Below are 21,844 nucleotides of genomic sequence, written 5' to 3' on the forward strand. Positions count from 1 at the left end.
GTGAAGACATCTAACGGAAAATGAATAAAAGACTCCTGTATTCCATAGTTGCACTGTCAGATGTCTCCAGATAATAACCCTAGAAGCTCTATCACTCAGCTCACTATCTTTTCTAATTCACTGTCTATGGGCCAGCTCCAGGCTGTATGCCTGATGATATCAGACAAGTTTGAGTCTTCACTTTCTGCCTTCGGGCTTAGGGAAAATCATTCACAGTTACAAGTACTGATGTGAATGTACAAGAGTGCAGGAGTGGCATTGAGAAATTCTTACAGAAGCGTCTCATGGATCAGCTTTCAGTGAGCCTAATAAAGGACTGTTAACCTTAACTGTACATTTTGCAGAAAAAAACTGAGAAAATCTGCAGTGTCTTTTTGTGAATTCACTTCATCTGGCCTTTTAGCTGTCTTACAAACCTCTGTGACTAATTTGCTAAAGGAAAAATAAAGAATCTTATACATGTTTGATCTCATATGGTAAAAAGAGTGCCCTGTTAAGGTCAAACCTCTATGTTTTCCTTCTGCAAGTCTGGAGAGGCTGCGGAATTAATATGCAGCGTGACAGTTTATAGCAAACAAAAAACTGATCTGGGAGAAATCTGAGTACACTCATGCATATTTTAAAATGTTAGTCTTTCAGCAAACAGCACTTTATAATAAACTATGGGTTTAAGAAAATAAAGCTACCATGAATGTTTTGATACTGGAAATGTTTGGGACAGTTACAAAACACAAGCGTGAACATACAGATATGCAGTTTAAGACAAACTTTGCAAAATAAACATGTGCAGACAGGCAACGATTTCTGTTTGTTTTGAATCTTCAGATGCTGAGGAGTTTCTGTAATTATATGCCTGTTCCCCTTTTAAAATGAAGCAAATGAAAAAACTCAATGGCTGTGTCAATAGAGAGATAAAAATGAAGGGAGAAATTTCAGTTGTATCGACATAATCCAAGGCACTAAGTGCTCCTCTGCTCAGCTGTCGGGGAGGTGCTGAATGAAATCTTGGGTAGAGAGGAAGTGAGACTTCCGTCATCAGAGAGGAATTTATCATTACATTACTTAATCTATACATGTATAAGACCATTTACCATTTACATCAGGATGATGTTGGAGCTCAATGAAAAAAAATTCCCCAGTGGCAACAAAAGTACTTGATAGTGATGTTAGTATCAAACTTTGTATTATAAAATGGTACAAAGATCTATCACAATAGCTCTGGTTGTTCTGGAAAAGACGACAATGGATGGGTCCTTTTAATGTGTGTTGTGTGTTTGTGTGTGTGTGTGTGTGTGTGTGTGTGTGTGTGTTGATATATCTAAAAACACATCATTGAGGCACACTGTGGCACCAGGTGACATGTTCCTCCATTACAGTACTTTATTCTGACTAAATCCTATATACACTGTCTTGTTGCCCCAAAGGGAAGCAGAGAATTGAGAAAATACCAAGAGACAAACAAACACATGGTTGGTTTTTGTTTTATTGTGGAATTTCACCAGCCTAAACTGAAGATAACTAGGAGGATAAACATAAATACATGTACATAAAGAGGGAAATATTAATAATATGCCTATAAAAGTTGATATTTATTATTACAATAATAAAAAAATCTATACATAATTTATTGAGACTTCTTTGTTTCAAAACTTTGGAAACAAATACATGTATCTGAAGCTAAACTTTGAGGTATATTCATTTTTACATTATTGTTCTATTTATATACATACTGTACATACTGTATCTATTTCACAACATTTTAATTGTAAAGGTTCTCATTAAAGGCGCCATGGTGGAACAATGATTAGTACTGTCGCCTCACAGCAAATAGGTTCCAGGTTCATGCCCCAGTCGACTCATTGCCTTTCTGTGTGGAGTTCACATGTTCTCCTTGTGCCTGCATGGGTTCTCTCTGTGTCCTCTGTCTTCCTCCCACAGTCCAAAGACATGCAGCTTAGGTGGACTAGTGACTCAAGATTGCTAATAGGATTGAGTGTGGGTGTGTGTGGTTGTCTGTCTCTATGTGTCCACCCTGTGATAGACTGGAGACCTGTCCAGGGTGTGTACTGCCTCTCTCCAATGTCAGCCAGGATTGGCTTCAGCTTCCCATGATCCTATTCAGGAATAAGTGATATAGATGATGGATGGAACTTAACTCAAGGTCCACCTACTTTAACACATTCCCCTTCAGAGCTGATGTGGAAAAAAAATGGAGGGTTAATAGTTTACAGCAAATTGGATGAAATTTTCCAGAAAAGAAAAGGTTATATAAATTCATAGACAACAATGATTTTTGCTATGTAGGACGCATCCGCGCCATGAATTTCTCTTTTCTTTTTCTTTCCAAACGTTCCTGGGAGTAGCGAGCAAAACAAAAATAACAAGCAAATCAACACAAATGCATAAGAGCAATTCATGCTTTTCTCAGAATGACACATAACTGGACTGAGTTGAACAGGTGGTCTAACTGGATCCTACATTGCGCCGTCTCCACACAGAGCAGGAAATTATTCAAATCACCACGTACAGGCACAAGAGGCTGAGGCAACCCGTTACGCTGATTGTTTGTGAGAGCTGATCTCTGAGGTTGCACTTTGTGGTCACATCAGCAAATAATGATTTTATGTCATAGCTTGAAACTAAGGATAATGTGATCCCTGACATGTTTACAAAAAACGAGTTCACCCAAGCGAAAAACTGAGGCCACTGTATTTTTGGTGAAAGACCTATTCTCTATTGAAACGGTTACTTATAAAATGCTGTTTTACAGTTTTGACTCTTCAAGATAGTACATGTTTTCACATGTAATGTAAAATATCAGAGGCAAATATCTGAAAAGTGATATTTCTATTTCTGAGCTATTTCAGAGGATGGATGTCACAGGAAAGCAAAGTCCAGCGTTTAGGCAACCCATCCGTCCACCACAACCTCCTCCTGATCAGGATTTTGTCACTGCTAATAACTACAGTCACTAAAGGGCTCTCTCACTTGAATGTTAGTTTGTTTGGGGGAATTTGCTGAAAAGGCTGATGCTGTCTCACATGACGAATGTCAACAAATTGTAACTACAAGTTATAATAAGCTGATCATTGTTACTTATTAGCTGAATATAGGTAACTAATGTTTTAAATTCTCTTCTAAATCTTGAGAGACATGGAGCCTAAAGCTGAAGTCAGTAGAAAGAAACTTGCTAATTGCTTCTAGTTGTGAGAGTCCTGACCTGTTTCCTCTGAGTAATCCAAGGTAAGTAATCTGTGAGGCCTCAGAAGTCCACTGGGAGTTCCTCCAGGTAACTCTGGACCAGGCACCCATTTATCTTGATTAGCCCTAAACATCTGTACAGCCTTGGCCATCAAAATGTCACTGAACATTAACTGTGGTGAGTTTGCTCAGCATAGACATAAAATATAGAGGTCTGTGAGGGGAAAGGGAGATGTAACATGCTGTGCATCAGTGCTATTCATTGGTTCCCACTGCTCTGAGAGGAATTAGAATTTCAAACGGAACTCCAGCTACAGCTGTGATATTACATCTACCAGAGGGTTTCTCCATCAAAGGTGAGACGTGTTTAAGCCTTGACCTACGGTCTCTGTGCTTCAGCAAACACAGACTGTACCAACCACCGTGCAGCTTTACAGCCCAGTCACCATGGAAACTTCAGCATTATGGCATACTGATTGTGAAATCTCAGCTATATATATATGGGCTGGGATAGTGATCCAGCTGCATTGTCTTTATCACTTTGACCCTGGCTAGATTGCTCTTATTTCCCATGGTTCAAAAAGCCAAGCCCTCTTGATGTCTGAAATTAGGTGTCAGAGTCTCTCTTGTGCAGCAGAGTCATAATTTTCTGTATATTGCTTCACTTGGTTTGTAACCTCGACCAAATGCTCTCCACTCTGTTGCAGGCCTGACATCATTAGAGTTTTATTGCTTCTACGAGGATCATAGAGAAGTGAAGATGGCATGCCTGGGGGTTTTTTAAACAGCAGTCGAACATCTCAAGGTTTTTGAGAGTTTCTTTTTCTCTCACTTTCTTTGTGCTAGTCTGTGTTTAATCACTACATTTACTTAAATTTCTGTGCTGAGCAATGATCCACACCAGCCAAAAAATCTAAACAATTTTATCCTTCCTTTCTGAAGTTCTTTTCAAGTCAGGGCCTGTGTTGGTGTTAGACTTTCACACTCTAAAAACTTGACGTTATCTTAGATGACATCTTGAAAATTTGATAATTGCAACACGCCATCTCCTTTAATTTCCAACCCACAGCAGCCAGGTAATATCCAAAGCCGTCTATAATTACAGGAAAATCATTATTCAAACTTCATGAATTCCTCCTTATTTCTCTGCTGCTCTGGCATGTTTGTGCTCCAGGTCATAGAGGTCACCTCTATGTCATCACACTACTGTGTAGATTTTTCTCATGATGATATTTTTCAGCTGTAGTCATTGATTTTGCGTGGTTGTCAGTAGAGCAAGCGATTTAAACAGGACTGCTTGTGGTGTTCCCCACCACCACTGGTGTTTTTGGTCAAGGAAAATAAATCAATAATAATATATACCCTCATCCACTGTGGTGGTTTGTTAAAAACAGGCTAATACATTAAAAATGCAACAACACACCTTTCTTGACAAGAACAGGTATCCCTTTTGTGCAGTGTTTTTAGGCATTATCTTTAAATATTAAAGTATTTTTGTTCAACCACAAAGGAACAACTGATTTTGAATAATTTAAAGAACAAATATGATACGAATGTCATAGTAGATGAAGGATGCACATTGGCTGGGACATTTAGGACTAAGGGGGGGAAAAGCTTGACATTTTATTTATTTATATTACTGATATTTCCAACTTGATGCCTTGAACGCAAGTTGCAGTAGCCCTTTTTGACATGCACTGGAAACCTGGAATTATCCAGATATTACCCAGAGGAGCTGTATTTGAGAACACAAATGTCCGAGTCAGAATACAGCAGCTTATGTTCTTGAGTATTTACGCTGAGCTAGCGGGCATGTTAATTATATTTTATCACTGGCACAAAACGAGAAGCATCTGATGGTGAAGAAAAATGAAGATGCCAATGAAGATGTCTGACTGGAGACACACCGAGACTCGGGAACTTCTTTCATTATTAAGAGTTTAAGGAACAGCAAGACACTCGGTTGTTTACGACCAAATTACAAACTGGCTATGTGACTCTGTCATGTCCTGCCTCGTGCATGCTCTACCCAGGTGCTCTGCCGACTCTCATTAACCAAAGGGAGTGTTTCCAGCAAGTGAGAATGCATCTGGAACACATTATCTTCTGTCATGTGCCACATGTGAGACTGGGCAACGCTGGACAAGGTCCAGGCCTGATTCTGCTGACACTGACCAGAGCGCATGGGTGAAAATGTCTGTGGTGGGAAGCCAGTGAGGGATAATTTCCTCATCACAGCTGTCAGGTCTATGCTATGGCTATTCACCGTTACATTTTGGTGTAACATTATTGTTCTTTTCTTTAGGATTGACATGCAAAAATAGACTTGGGAGAAATTAAACCATAATGCACTTGTATATTTTACTATCCCAGCCTTTGTGCTACAAATAATACAATCTAGCTCTTTTTTTTGCTGAAAGTGTGTGAAATACCGCATTTTACCAAAAAAGACAGAAGGTCTCTATAACAGCAAATGTAAACAGTTTTATATACTACCTTTGATTAGGATCTCTGTGTTAAATAAATTGATGACAAAGCACCAAGGCCAATTTTATATGTGTTACCTTAATGCAGATAAACCACAAAGTGCAATTCTTATATATCTTGCAGCATTTGTCTTAAAGCACTCTCACACAGCCAGAACACAATGTTATACCATACTTTTATCCTGTTAAACACTATTCAGGCAGAAGAACCACTGAAACCCTGTAGTATAGTTTGTATCAAAAGTGTACTCACCTTAAGTGCATCATACACAGTCCTTTAAATGTTTCTGTACACAAGATTTTATCGATTGACGCCAAAACTGTATGTAAGCGTTTGTCTCCCATACATAAAAGATTTCTGTTGCTCTTTGATAAAAACTGTATGGAATTCATTATGAAAGCAGGTACTGAAATTGAAAAGGTGTTATTTTTAGAATTGGTTTTATCATCCAATGCTCTGTTAGCGACAGACGCCCAAATATGTAGAGATCAATCTGTCCAACATCAAACACAAAATTGTAAGTGGCCGTTTGGTTGCCAGTCAACATCTTACATTGCATGTGCCTTGAATAAAGGTTTGTCTCTGCTGTTTTTGTTTGTCAAATGGCTGCTAACCCTCTCTTAAAGCCTTTTTGTAATTCAAAATGGGACAGATACATGACTCATCACAGACTCATTATTAGATAACATTTCAGAAAAATCATCAAATTATTCATTTCAAGTGTGAAAATCGGCCTTTGTGTGTATTCTTCTGGCCACTGTGGTTCACCCGCTGAGCCTTGCAGTAATATGCAGAGACAGGCTCTGTCATCAAAGCCAGTGTCCTGTTAATTCTGGCTGATTTCTCACCTAAAGCGCAGTGTTCGCACAGACTGGCAGTGACAGTCCTGGTAGTGAGGTGACACCTCCAGGTCATGTACCCCACTTTTAACTTTTAAAGAGGCTATTTGAAATGCTTGTTATTTCTCAGACCTGTCCTTTTGGCTGAATTCAAACATATAGAATGGAGCGTTCTTTTTACAGTTTCCATTTGGGGCAGCTGTGGCTCAGCAGGTAGAGCGGGTCATCTCTTAACTGGAAGATTAGCAGTTCGATTCCCAGCTTGTCTAGTGAATGGCCAAATAGTGTGAAAGCGCTTTGAGTGTGTTGCAATGCATAGAAAAGCACTATACAAGTATAAGACCATTACGATTCACGTCTTGCTGCGTGTAGATATGGGGAAAAAAGTTGATGGAGTTGGTTTAGAGTTGTGTCAAAGCTCCGCTAGGCAGCACAGCGTCATGGAGGTTACACAGGCAAGTTTTAGACTTACCAACCTAACCTGCATGTCTTTGGACTGTTGGAGGAAGCCAGAGCACCCAGAAAAAACCCACACACGCATGGGTAGAACATACAAACACAGAAATGCCCCAGTCGGCCGTGAAGTTTGAAGTCTGACTCTTTGTGCTGTGAGGCAACAGTGCTAACAGCTGCACCACCGTGCTACCCCTGACCAACCACAAACACTGGATTAGCTATTGTAGCTAACTGACTAGGAATATGCAGTTTATATCGGGGCAGTATAAAAGTTGTTCAAGCTGTCTGTTTCCCACAACACAATGGCCAGAATTAAGAGAATGCAAAGTACTTCAATTTTCCATTTGTTTTTGAACACAACAAGCCCTTTCTATGTAATTTAGGATATCAAATGGAAGTATTTATTAGGTTCACTGAATGTAAATAAGGAGTATTTTCTCACTGACTGAACAATTAAACATAAATCTTAGCCAATGTTTATAGTGCCTGAGGGAATATTTCCAAATGATTATGAGAGAAAAAAAGCAAACACTTTAGAAGTTTATCCAATAACGGTTAGGGCAACGTATCACAAATATTTTACCTCAGTCTACCAGTGCCTTCCGACATCCCCACCAACAAACAGCACAGAGCCTGGAGAACCCAAAGACATGGACCGTCGGATCAACAGGAGCATGACACACTTTGTTCTTTGCCCAATTACAAGACTGGCAAAACAAATCTGTCGGAAATTAGATGTGGCTGAGCTATTGATCTGTTTATACAGTCCACATCTTTCCTTTTCCACAGCATTTATTAGCACTGCCTATCTCTCTCCTTCTTTGACATGCCACAGTAGGGGAGTAACAGGCCCGCTGACGTCATGAAGGCCAAAGTACCATCGAGGGCCACCGTCATTAGCTGACCTCAGATACTTTTCCACTAACTACTGAAAACATAAAATGTGCTCTGTTTTTATTCCAGTGCTCGGAATATGGCCAAATATATCAACACGCATCATGCTGTGATCAGCAAAGCAGGGGGTGAAAACATGCCTTTACTTTCCATCCTGAACACGGGTAAGGGAATAGAAAAATCCACCTAAACAGCTTCAAGGTGTATTTGACTCATTTGGAGGAAGAACTCTTTCTCCCGGGCAAATCAATGACCTAAATGTTAGGAACAACCTGTTCAGTTTCTCACACTTTATGTTATGTACATTATCATTCAAGCTGATTTTACAGTATTATAAAGCTGTCTAATGTGCACAGACCAGAAAGTCACATTTAAGTCGGGCAATTTCCTTTTATTAGAAGAAGGAGAAAAAGACTGACGGCCAAACGGATACATTTTATGTATTAATCTCCCTCTCTCGCACAATTTATCAGCTCGTGTGATCATATTTATACAAGGACTCCGCAGAGCCTCAGGATTAACAAAAGATTATATTGGTAATGATGAAATTAATTTATCCCATTCTCAGCAACGCCCTCTTTTAGAACAGTCAAATGAAATCTTAATATAGGTCATTCTGCTTAACTGTACTTTTGAATACTAATGTCAATTAGTTATCATTAATGTTACCTCTCAGCTCACTACAGACCTTTGAAACTAAAGCCTTATGTTAAAACTACAACTTGCATTATTTGAAAATTAAGCTGCACTAGCATTAGACTGTAGAGTCAATCGCCTCCACTCCGTCCAGCCCTTCTCTCCCCACTCACTCCGCTCTGCTCTGCACTTCACCCTGTCCACCCTGAATACAAAACCACCACACAGTGTCACAGGTTGGTGACAGCAAGTTAGTGGACAGCATTCAACTGGTGGGCGTTAAAATAATGTACCTCACCAAGCTGATTGCCCTGCCTCGTGTCTACTGTAAACACAAATGTATAGCAACTTCTACTACAGGACGGGAGGACAGGACATATTCACAACCCTCAATGCCAGCCACAGCAACATCATTAGAGCTGAACCCCATTCACATAGTGATTGACAGCTGTGAGCGCCCACGCCTGATGTTGGCCTTCTCTGATTGACTGAAGAGGGCAATCCTGGTCAAAAACCTTTAGGAGGGAATATCTCTGCACTGCTGCCATGCAGCTTGATGGCTGTCTGACCTCTCCCCATTATGACAAGTTGTGGGCGATATTTCTACTAAAAGAAATATTTGAAAATTACTACATTCTGTAATTTTTACTTAGCATGGTGGTACACACATAATACAAAGTCCATGGATGAACCACAGAGGGGAAAAATGCTTGATAGAAATGCTGTGAATTGCTGAATAACCTGTGACAAAACACAAGCCTTGAATTGTTTTGTGTACCGTATTTATATTTATTTATTTATTTAACTGCTTATTGTTTGTTCTGAGTCGTACACACCTTCTGAAAGGAAGATGATGCCTCATATTTAGTGATGATCAAATCAGTTGAAATGTAGTAAATTTTTAATGGTTAAGAGAAACCTATGGATTTCACAATGTTTCTTTGTTGTTTATACTACCTCCTTCTGGGATTGCTCAAGAAATAGCTGTAAACATGCAAAGCAGATTAATTAGTTTTCCAAGGTCGCAAGGCTTTCATACGTTGATAAATCAGCCGCGTATTAACCTGAAATGCAATTTGTCTGCAGACAAGTGAATATCTGCAGATGAGTTGCTGCATGAGTTTTATTGATATTTGCTTAGGAGTTAACGAGGCTCTGTGCGAGGCTTCATTTGACCAAAAAGTATTTCTGTTTAATCCACAGCCTGGGAATTCACAAGGGCTGGAGTTGTTAAAGCATCTTAGTTCTGGTGGCTTTAACTGGAGAGTGTGTATGCTGCACTTCCAAGTCAACAGTTCATTTGAATTCAGTCCTAAAACCTCTGACAAACCAACAAACCTAGTGTGCTGTCTCAATATGAGCCTCATCAGCTCAAATTGTATGTTGTTTTACCAATATATCAACTTTTACCCTCTGAGCACCAACAAGTCACATATTCCACCTGTGATGTGATACCGGCTGCTGTGTGGCTACAAATATTGTATACTGTGTAAGTGAGGGAAAGCGGCAGCTACATTTTAATTAGCATTATTTTTTAATCTAAGAAATGTTTGCCATTTGTGATTGAAAAATAACCTAAAGACAAAGACAAGTTTTTGACCAACAATTTTATCAGGTCATTGACATATTGTTACATCCCTACTTGAAATTCACACATCAATCAAACCTTATAGCACATGCACCAAACTTAAGGTATAAAGTGATGTCCCCTGAGTTACTAAATGCTTAATTGTGCTCACAGGCCTTTCAATTTTAAGTCATTCTCTTGACTTATTAACCAATGTGTAATCTTGAACAAATACACATTTATATGAAACTTTGCAACTCCACCTCATCTTTTAACAAGTTTATGCAGCATGTGGGAAATACCCTAAGATAACTGTGATCACGTGAATGGGATACAACCCTCTTCAAAGCACCATTAAAAAGAAATAGGCACATCATAATAGCAAGATACTGTAGCACATTACATGGAATGGATAATTAATTTCTCACGTGACTGCAAAAATAAAAGCCATAAGAGACTTCAGAATGAACTGGGGCATACGCTAATTGCAAAAATAATAAATTAACCAATTAATTACCTAATTCTGGTATGAAATATTTCACTAAAAGTTAATGATACAGCTAAACTGAATTCAATCACTTGTCAGAACACCACACCACATACTAATACTGCCCTCTGTTGGATTATGTGGCTCAGTGCAAGTATTGAGAGGTTTCATCTTATCGGTGTTGCACCGCAGGGTGGTACAGTGGTGCATTTTAAACAGAGGTACACTGTTTACTAAGTACAAGTAGCAGTGCTGAAGAGCCAGTTTCATAGCTTGGGAGCCCTCTGTAGAGTGTAAATGTGTTCAAGTGTGACATAATGTTCAGATCAATAGCCACATACTGACACTTGTGTCTTTGCAGAAGAGCACACAAAGCAACAAAGACACAAATGTAATATTAGGGCAGTTTGATGGAAGCAGGAGTGTCATATTGCAGTAATACCCCTCATGTGTTCGCCTTGTGTGTCTGAGGCAGGCAATTTTAGAGGCTGAATAACAAGATAATACTGAATCATACATTTGGCCAAATTTCTTTAAGATTCCCTCCATCTTCCGAGGGTTAATTATGCTACATAGATTTCACTGAGCTCATGTTCAGTGAACAAGACTATAACTTGCAGATAATTGCTCCAGGGTACTTTACGATCAATACTGTACCAACACACCAGGCTGTATTGGAAACTGTCTGTATGGGTGATTGCTTGCTACATCAATCTGTCCATAACAGAGAGCCATTTCCTATATGCTGCCCTGCCCTGCTCCTCACTGTGTGAAAAGAGTACCAGCCAAGTGAGGCAGACATTCTCCTCTCATTGTCCAGTCCTGGGAAATTTTAGACATTTCAAAACACAAAGGTGACACGTCGCTCTTTGTAGAATTTTTTCAAAATCATTTTGGAGCCTAATGGAGACATCAGATTGAGTGGTTTGGGGTCTGTGGATATCCTCTTGGGACTGGAAGGCAAGCTACTCAACCTGGGTGCAACATGAAGATTTGATCGCCTGCAGTTTTAGATGATGGTAAGGGGATGGTGGTCACAGGATCCTCTTGACGAGGTGGAGAGGTGGAGTGTAGGAGGGTGGGTAGATGGCTATGCAGTTGGAATCTGTAGCACTGCATTTTACTTGTTATTGTGGATGGTGGGCCGAAGTTTTTCAAGCTTCTTAAAATTTCTGGATGTTTTCTGATGGTGAAGAGATTTAAATTTATGGTTGATTCTTCAAAAAGAAAAAATATCTTGATCCAGAATCTAAAGGTACGTGTTTGTCTTCTCATTTCCTGGTTTGAACTGGTTTGCAGTGGAAAATAACTGTAAATAGGAACAAATAATGATGGACGCTTCAGGAAAACAAAACAAAAACCATTTACAGCCCTGACATTATATGAGAAAATTTGTTATTGCATAATGTTAAACTGGGAAAAGTCATCATTTATTTTAAAATAAATGTGTTCTTGTATCACCATTAATATTAAAGTGCTCAGTGGTGCCTTCCTGATTCCTTGTTTGTGACTTAAAACATTTAATATACAACATGTTATTTATGAAAATTTTGATTTTTATTATATTACCCATCAGTAACATTCTTATATTAGAGACCTGTCTTTCCTTACAGATTGATTCTTATTCCATGTCACTTCCACAGAGTCATTCAGGAGGCGATGCCAGCAAGCCCAGAGAACATCCCCCTGGGAGAGTGCACCCTCTCCCAGTCCAGGGACCAGCTAACGCCCCCGAGCCGCACAGAGAGCACTGTGTTTAGCCTCTCACGCAGCGAGTCCCTCTGGACCAACGAGACCTCTCGCAGCAAGTGTGAGGTTTTTTGGTTCCCCATACACCTCATGTCCACTGGGGGCAGCTTCCTGGTGTGCGGCATCATCATCAGCGGGCTTTACTTTGCCGGCCACTGCAAGAAGGTCACCAGCATCCTGGGACCAGGCCTGTTGTCCATTGGCCTGATGATTTTTGTTGTGGGTGTGGTCCTCATTCCCATCACAAAGGAGAACAGGAAACAGCTGAACGTGAAGAAGCCTCACAGTTACTACAGGCCTCCCATATTCAATGTGTGATGCTTGGATGTAATGCTAAATGGGGACCTTTACCTTTAACAGTGCACTGGATTAAAATGTAGCTTGTCAGCATGGAAACCTCTGTGGGAAACAATTATTTAAAGCTGCTGCGTGGTGACATTTATGTTCATTTCTCTGATTTACACTAAGCACTTATGCTAGTCTCAAGTGTGCATGACAACATTTGCATTAATAACCATGACTGTCAAAAAGAAGGTGAGAGCACAAGGACAACAATGTGCTGTGTAAAATGCAATTATTCACACAGAATTTAGTGAGAAGGACGCTGAAAAGCAAACTGTCTTCATGAATATTTATGAGGGAAAAATGGACAAGGGGGGGTTTACTGATGCTTTGTGGTACAGTCTACACCAATTCATAAATGATTAAAGGTTGTGAGAACTTATATTGTCATTTCCCAGTTTGCTGTCTTGTTGCATTGTGAAATCAAGTCAGTGGGAAGCCAGCTTTGACTCTGAATCCATTTATCCCCAGCTATATTTAAAGGAACTGAATTTGACTACTGTGACCTGAAAGTAGATTTTCATATATTTTCATTACGTGCAAGACATTTCAAGTAACCCCTTTAGACCTAGTTTCCATTGTAATGGACATTAAATATTTATTGGTTTCAGCCACTGAAAATGCATTGTTTTAAAATTAGCCTTGCAGCTTTGGTCAATATTTTTAAATAAGAATGGCCCACATGACTATCCATGAAAGGAAATGCTGATAGTGAAGAACCACATAGAGTGAACTGCAGTCTGGCTCTGCTCTGCAGAGCTTTATAGCATTTTTCAGCTGATTGTTTTGGTTCTCTAGCCCTTAATTTGACTGTTTTGTTTCACTCTCACTGCTTTGATGGCATCATTTTTGCACACAGCAAGGAGCTGCTCTCAATGAGAGAGCACTAAACCCTAGTGTGCACTACCTGCCCTACACAAAACAAACATGCACAAAGTTAGCACAAAGTGGAGCATTTAACAGCAGAGGAGCCAGGTTTTTGTCAGAAGTTAGTGGAGACCAGACCACATGATTGCAAATCAATGCTAATGCTTTTCTGTATATGCAGCATACTTTGTGTAATTAACTAATTGTTACCAAGGGGATGTCAGTGTTACCGCTTTTTCCCGCTAATGCACATTTAACCAAGGATTATTAGCTTATCTCATCTAATTTGCAAAGTGGCACTTTAAGGCGTGACACAAGAGCAGCATCTCAGACAAAATATCAACTGAGTGAGGCTCTTTTCAGCTTTCTCTATCCATGTTACATAAAGTGCCAACTGAGATGTTTGACATGATGGCAGACATGAGCGTCATACTGTATGTGCACTGTGGGTTTCAGAGAAAGCTGCCATGTAAGGCACCAGAACCCTAACAAACCTTCAATTGATTAATAAATGATTCAGTTCACAAAAAAATGCATTAGTCAAATTGGATTTTTGAAGTTGGTCAAAAGAATATGACATCTGAACATGTCATCTATGGCTTTTTTTTTGGACATTTTGAAAGAAACAGTTCATTTATTAAAAATAATAACTGACAGATTAAAATAATCATTTCCATCAGTAAAGAGATGTAAAATGAAACACAATATGCAGGTAATGTTGCTGGGCACTTGTCCCTAAGCTTTGTTATTTTAACATAATTAAGTTTAATAAAAACCATTTTTTAGGCTTAATAAGGAATGCATCATTAAAACTATCAATGACCAAATTAGGTAGAATGTTTATACCATTTATATACTCTCAGTCTAAATTTCTATTATACTGCAAACAAATATATTAGACTCAAGTTTACATACAATGTTAATTTAGCCTCATTCTGATTAAGAGAAGAATGAACCTGCAAATGACTTTGGAGTGGCAGAAAATCAGGGTAACTAGAGGTTAAACTCTATTATTTCGTTCAAACAGAAGGAAAACTGGCTCTGTGGACATGTAGGAAAGCTAAGGCCTATAGACAAATACTCAGGAAACAAGCTCATGTGGATCACAATTTGACTAGCAAATTAAAACGTCCTCAAGCCTTTTTCCTTTTGCATCATGAGAACCAGACCCAACTGCTGTGGCCTTCGCCCTCAGCTGTTCCTGATACTGACAACACAATAAGGAAACGTGTCAATGTGTGTTTAGGTCGCGTGTGCACTGCAGACCTATAAGCCTTGGCTGTCCTGAGTTTAAGGTGGGGCGTTTCTCTTACGGCTTCTTTTCAGGTGCAAAGGATGAATCATTCTCCCGTTATACAAGGAACAAGCGGCTGTGGACTTATGCTTCTATGATGGGCTCCATAAAGTGCATAGGCGAATGTCTGCCTGCGTTTTTGTTGGCCGTCCTTTTTGACTGTTTCGGCCTGATTCTGCTTTTCATCGGGTTATTCGCCAACCTGCGCCTCAACAACAGCTTTTATGGCGACTTTTTGATCTACTCCGGCTCTCTGTTCATTTTCTTAAGCCTGGCCTTCTGGGTCATGTGGTACGCGGGGAACATCCCGGTGTCAGAAGATTACGGTCTGAAGAAGAAGAGGAGCGGCATCGTCGGCCAGCTGGCGAGGAAGCTGTCCGAGCGATTAAGCCAGAAACCTAAAGTGGGACAACGCGCCAAGTGCGTTACGGATGAGGACGACTACCAGGTGGGAATACCTCCTCACAAACCCAGCAGGGTGACATGGGGCAAGTCCACAGCCTACCGCAACGAAGGGTATGATGACTCTCTGGACTCCCCCACTGTGGAGAAGAACGCGGAGGAGGAAGGAAAAGAGATTTGGTCTACGGCCAATGCGTCCTGAATACCTACCTTCATACTCATCTCATGTGTTAAATGTCCCCATATCAGCTTTGATGCATCAGGGACTCCAATATGTTGTGAAGGATACTCCTACAAATGAAGGCGAATGTGACTGAACTTTCATATTAAAACATTTATGTAGCCTATACTGCAGCCCTTCAGAAGATTTGAACCACTTTCTTAAATAGTTGTAATTGTTTCCATTTTCTGTTGCACTTTATTGGGGGGGTCAGAATTTCCTAATAATTCCCTAGAAGTTTCCTGGAAACAACTTGGTGCTATAGGGAAAATAGATGTTTTGTTGGTGCACTCTCAGGTAATCGGTTCCACTTGAAGTGCACACGTCAGCTAAACACACAAAACAATACTGAATTAATATTTATTTGGCTTTAAGTGAAGAAGTTTTTATTCTTCTTATGTTTGATTTTACTGCTACCGAGTTACATTATTAGGAATGGGGCCATAACATATATTAGAGTTTTAACTGTCTAACTATTTAATTGTTTTGTTGTTGTTTTCAGTTCTGTTGTTCATTTCATTCCCGACATGAAGGTCTACAGTTTCAAAACCTCTTTGTGTGGCAGTTAGTTTGTGGTCATTTATTTTACTGCATATTTGTTAATGGCACGTCCACTTTTGTATATAAACTGATGTACAGTAGCGAGCTTAATGCAACACCTGCATTATTACTTCATTTTGAGGCTCTGTGTTGTAAAGATCCCATGGTAAAATGTATTTATACTTACATGGTCCATTTTAATTCAAGAATACATGATTAATCAAGTTAACTTAAACTAAGGTGTAAACACTGGAATCTGCATATAAAACCCCACCCACTGAGTACACTCTTAAAGAAACACCTCAGCCCTCTGAGGTAGCATACAGCCTGTTTATGAGCCTGCAGTAGCAAAGCTCTGAACCAGAACTACAGTTTGTCTCTGTTGTGTCCAGCTAATAAGGTTTCTTCACTTATAGTTCTCATTGTTTTAATGTTTTTGTCTCCATAGTACTTTTTGTCATGTCCCATATATCTTGAAGCTGCTATACTCAGAGAATAAAGTCAGGTCATGTTTGCTGGCTGATTTGCTGCAGAAGTGACATTAACACTGGTCAGACTGGTTTGTCTTAATGGTGCTGGGTAAACAGACCTGGAAAATCCTTGAGAGGACCATGTGTGTCCTGAGACTGTGTGTGGCATACTGTTTATACCAAGGCTCTACTATCTGTGCTAATCACATTTTGGAAATTGTAGCCTCAGAGTGTGATCCGTGGATTTGAGTTACAAATATAGCATACATTAATCAAATGTCAGCTCTGTCAGGGTTTGGTCTCTAACAAAAACTGAAATGGCTTCTGACATACAGAGTTAGAATTAGCATGACTGACAGCATAGGTCATTTCAATCAAACTCATGACAACATTACAGTAAATAAAATCTAATGTAACTCTGCCGTGTACACCTGCTGTCAGTATATCAAAGCCGCAGCACAGACACTGGTGGCAGCTTGACTGGTCAAACAAGGATTTCGCAAAAAGGTTTCCATTATGTGCATTTCCTCTTTGTGACAGTCACTTCATGGTAGGCAGTATTATTGTAGTGATGCATGAACAATGGATTATCAAATATTTAGCGAACACTTGAATGCTTGTGTATCCACCCTGCAGAGCTGCTCCCAAACTAAATATAAAGGGTAAATATACTTCCTGGGGTAAATCTCTGAACTCAGTGGGAGTGAAGTCAAGAGGAGGTTTTGAATAATCTGATGAAAGATGCAACACACTGATGCAGCCTCCAAATCACTTTGGTTTCATTAGCTGAACAAAAACAACAGGGGGGGTCCCAATTAATTATAGCAGGCTTATCGCTTAGTCAACAGGCTCAATGGCGGCTGATTACAAAATATATGTGCATAAATCTGTCACACAGGTTACAGACAGTGGGTTGATGTCACATTAAGGACAAGAAAGGTGCAAAACAAGTCAGCCCCGCAATGGAATGAAGATGGGCCGTGGGGCTCTCAGCTGCTGGTAGAGAGAAGCACAACCCATTATTGTGGTTGGATACCAGTCATACCTCTAAATCTTGTGCTATGAAAGAAATGTAAGGTGTGTTGTGAGTGAAAACCAGTGATTCAGGAAACCGAAAAGCACTTTTCTGGAGAGACTTGCTCTTAAGACAACATCAACCTGACCGTCTCACCTGGCCCGACTATGGAGCACAAGAAGCTCACCCTCATTTTCCTTATAGTGGCAGTGATTATGGACATTGTCGGCCTCATCCTCTTCTTCATGGGGATCTTTGCATCTCTCAGTTTCTGGGACTTTTTCGTGCTGTCCGGACCTTTGCTGATCTTTCTTAGTCTGGTCTTCTGGATATTCTGGTATATGGGAAACCTCACTGTGTCTGAGGAGGAGCTCAACCTACACAAACCAGATGTACTGTGATTACAATATGATGGAAGCTGGACTGAGTCAAAGCTGGCCAAGGCTCCTTCAAACCAGCCACAAGGTAATGAGGACGGAACTCTCAGGTCAGACTGAAGCTGAAGTTCCATCAAAAATCATGAACCTGTAGCTCTGCGAACCCTGGAAGGCTCTGCCACAGTGAAGGATGGGTGACAAACCCAAATCCGGGCATGGATTAAAACACATTTGCAATCTGCAAGGAGATAAAAACCTAATACTCTATTACACCCTTTGACTTCAGGGTAAAAACAGCTTGTCATGTTGTGAATAATCAGCAGTGATTCCTGGACTTTGGTGGAGTGGAAATGTATTTCTCAGTACTTTCATAGAGAAGAAGTTGTTAAAAAGGCCTGATGACGCAGCATGTCATGCTTGTGCCATTGTTATCATATATGTACACTGTGAGTTGTATGACAGATACGCTTGGGAATTTTAGGAACCAAACCTACTTTGACTGTTGTTGTGTTCTTTTATGAGACTGCTGCTCATTGAAAACTCGCCAAACAGGCAGAGTGAGTTTTTGCTCGTGGATATTTTAGTAGGATCCACCCAGAGCAAAGCCTGATAGAAACATCTCTGTCACACAGACAAAACTACTGAGGTATGTAGAGAAGCAGGAAATGTGTTCATAAAGCAATGACACTCTAAACTTTTATTACGTGCGAAGGGGCTTTATCATTTAAAAATTTTCGCTCAAAACAAATAAAAAAAAAAAATCGAAATTCTAGATCTGTTCACTTTGTTCACCACAGTAATACTCCTCTGAGCTTTCTCATCCTTAATCAGCACTCAAGGCACCATTAGCTCTCCCAGACAAGCAGAGTGTTATTAATGTGTCCATTTCAGTTCCTCCCCCTGAGACAGGAAATGGATGAGAGGTATAATGGGGCCCTATGAGGTAAGACAGCTGGCAATAATATAGGTGACTATTAGTCTATGGTTGTGCATAAATTAATAAGCTGTACACAAAAACGTGTTTTCGTAAACTCGTTTAAGTCAACTCATGTATAAAATATGTAGTGTGTATTTTGTCTGTGAGGATACGCTTTGAAAGGTTATAACTTCAAGAAATTACAAATACAAAGTGAAAACACATGTATGTGCTTTTCTCAGTATGAATACAAATTTACAACAGTGACCTGACTGTCAAAATACATCATAGGCTCACAGACATAATACATTGAGCAGAAGATAATCAATTCCACAGACTGCATGTTTGTTCAAAACTGGACTTTATTCTTGACTCTTGAAGCCTGATGGATGCGCTTTGAGAGATATGAAATGATACTTTAGGTTAGATTTAATAGATATGGGCTAGATATATTTAAATAATGCTTGTTTTATTTATTATTAATGATTATTATGACCTTAGTTGGGATCTGCAATGGAAAAGGGGAGCTCTCCAGTCAGCTAGCTCGCTAACACTTATTCCACTTGCTGCCGGTGTTGTGTGGAAATCTGTTTCCCCTAACCTGAACCCCAACATTATCCTAACACAGCCATGTGAAACTAAGTTTCTAACATGGGGATCACACTGCATATTTTATATACATGTTGACTTATGCAAGGGTTTACAAACACATTTTTGCATACTTATTTATTTATGCTCAATCAGACTAATACTCACGCATATTATTGCCAGCTGCCTTACCTCATAGCTTTCTCTGGCCGCAGAGATAGAAACCCATTTGCTCAGCCCCTCCTCTCCCATAGGATGCTGCTTTCTCTGTTATGCTGAGTTGCCATGATGACCAACAACTTGATGGCTTGATGTCGTGACAATATTAATCATGGCTGCTTTCATCAATGTATAACAGCTCCTCCCGTGAGAGATGCAGAATATGAGAGGTGTTACTCTGAAAGCAATCGGAACAAAGGACTGAAATATAGTGTACATACTAGTTGGCTGTAGCTCAAATCAAATAACACAGCGTGGTAAAGAATATGCTCCGCTGCAGGTAATGCTGAACAGATATTAGATTGAGAATCCCAGCCGTGGTTTGAAAGAGCTTCGACTGAGAGGTGATAGCCATTAGCTGAGGTTCTCTTCCTGGACTGCAGTGAAAATGGGGCTGACAAACGGGTGCTTACCACATGACAAATACATTCAAAACTGTACAATCAACGCAGATGGACAGATAGATCTTTCAAGTGTCTTCATCTTAAAGGTTTTTAATATTTCAGAAGTGCCTTCATTAAATCCTCTTGATAGGTACAATTACATGAGATTTGCAGTATCAAAAGTATCATCAGTTAACTTAAACCAATCAATCTAATGCACATGAATGTATTGTTAGATCAAGCCCATTAGGCAGCTCATATTGATATAATCTGCACTCGCCAAATGTTATTAATAAGAAGCTAAATGCTGGTATACTTTGGCTATGAGCAGATAAATCTGTCTTTTGGCAGGTGATGAAATGATGATGCATTATTGTGATCTGTTTATGAACACTACTTTAGACTAAAAGTGCTACAATGACTGCATGATGAGTACATGATGTCATCTTTGGATGGCTGTGAAGGTGCATGCCTCCCTCCAGTGGCTGGCAGAGTGGAAGTTAGAGGTTAATATTACTGTAGGTGGTTGGTTCAAAAAGGAAGGAAAAGAAAAGAAAACCATAACATCCTGTTTCATGCAGCATAACTGACGTTGGACTGTATTTGCTTCTGTTAGAATCTGATTAGATATTGTGTTCAGTTAAAGTCCTATTTTTGTCTGTTCAGGGAAAACACATTCATTATTTAATTATGAAGTAACTGTTGCAGTTCTATTTTATCAAAACTGTGGAAGCTTTATAATATGGTGCCAATATCTAACAGTCATAATACATTACACACTGTAAAAACTGTTAAATCATTTTGTGCATGTCAACGTTACATTATTCTTATATCTTTGGATAACACTGTGCTTAGTCAAAATGGAATATTAATGATCAGTCAATCAATCATAATCTTTATTGCTATTGTTGCTAAGTACATATATTAATATACAAGGAATTTGACTCCAGTTCAGTCATACTATCGGTCGGAACTCGTCTCAGGGCTCCGTGGATGTGAGCACCAAATAATCCTTAATAAAGACATTTCATTAAGAAACACTGATATGCAGCACACGTGCAGAAAAATTTCAGCCATCAACAGAAACCAACAGATAAATTGGGCATATTGCTTATTTTAAAAGTGTATATGATTATAACAATTAGCCTGTTTAACGTTTTCTCAGTAGTGTTACATAGTTTACATATTTTATATTTATAGTAAATTTTGCCAGTTGAGTTTGTTTATGTTTATGGTGTAGTATGGAAATGATCAGTGAAGATCAATGAAGTGAGTTATGTGTGGGGATTCTTCAGATTCAAAATTGATGACGTTATTCCAGATGCAAAAGCTCATTATAAATACATAAACAGTAATGGCCATTCAGGAGGACGGAGGTAAGAGGCAGAAGATGTTTAGGACTAATATCTTGTCATGTGGCAAAAAGCATTTGTATATTTTTTAATAATTTTATTATTATTTCCATGAAAAGAACAGGAAACCATAGCTTTTGTTCAACATACTGGTTTCCATTGTGCTGTTTTTGCTCGACCTTACTCACATTAATATTTTTTATTTCAATATCTTATGTCAAAGCCTATTTCTTATGTCAACTAATCCTGGTTTTACCTGCTTCCTGCACTCAGTGAAAACAGACTGTTGATATCTGATTATTACTTAACACCTTGACAGAGGTGTTATCATGTAATAAGGGCCTTGACTGGTTGCGAGCACGTGCATGCGCACTCACGTACAGACGGGCCCTTGGTGTTTACAAACAAGCGGCCTACAGATGGCAGGGTCACTCACTCTGATGAGAACAAGGCCTGCAAACAGTACAGCACATGATTACAACACTACGGCCCCAGCAGCCTAATATGAAACAAGCCTGTCAAGGCAATACGATCTAGTTGTAC

The 21,844-nt window shown here is 39.5% G+C and overlaps 2 protein-coding genes across 3 annotated transcripts; both read left to right on the plus strand.

The window, feature by feature from the left end:
- Positions 1-11,335: 11,335 nt before the first annotated feature.
- On the plus strand, positions 11,336-12,976 carry pirt (phosphoinositide interacting regulator of transient receptor potential channels). 2 transcript variants are annotated; one of them, XM_020604850.1, is made up of 2 exons: positions 11,336-11,586; positions 12,211-12,976. In XM_020604850.1, exon 2 carries the CDS (start codon positions 12,227-12,229, stop codon positions 12,632-12,634), a length of 408 nt encoding a protein of 135 aa, XP_020460506.1. In that variant the 5' UTR covers positions 11,336-11,586; positions 12,211-12,226; the 3' UTR covers positions 12,635-12,976. The 2 variants fall into 2 exon arrangements, with proteins under 2 accessions (XP_020460506.1, XP_020460507.1); XM_020604851.1 differs by lacking the exon at positions 11,336-11,586 and adding an exon at positions 11,607-11,822.
- A 1,531-nt stretch (positions 12,977-14,507) lies between these two features.
- Positions 14,508-16,547, plus strand: tmem238l (transmembrane protein 238 like). Its single transcript, XM_020604849.1, has one exon. The coding sequence runs from the start codon at positions 14,914-14,916 to the stop codon at positions 15,421-15,423; it is 510 nt and encodes a 169-aa protein (XP_020460505.1). The 5' UTR covers positions 14,508-14,913; the 3' UTR covers positions 15,424-16,547.
- The last annotated feature ends 5,297 nt before the right edge of the window (positions 16,548-21,844 follow it).

This window comes from Monopterus albus, unplaced genomic scaffold (genome assembly GCF_001952655.1).
Source record: "Monopterus albus unplaced genomic scaffold, M_albus_1.0 scaffold68.1, whole genome shotgun sequence".
NCBI classification, from domain to species: Eukaryota; Metazoa; Chordata; class Actinopteri; order Synbranchiformes; family Synbranchidae; genus Monopterus; species Monopterus albus.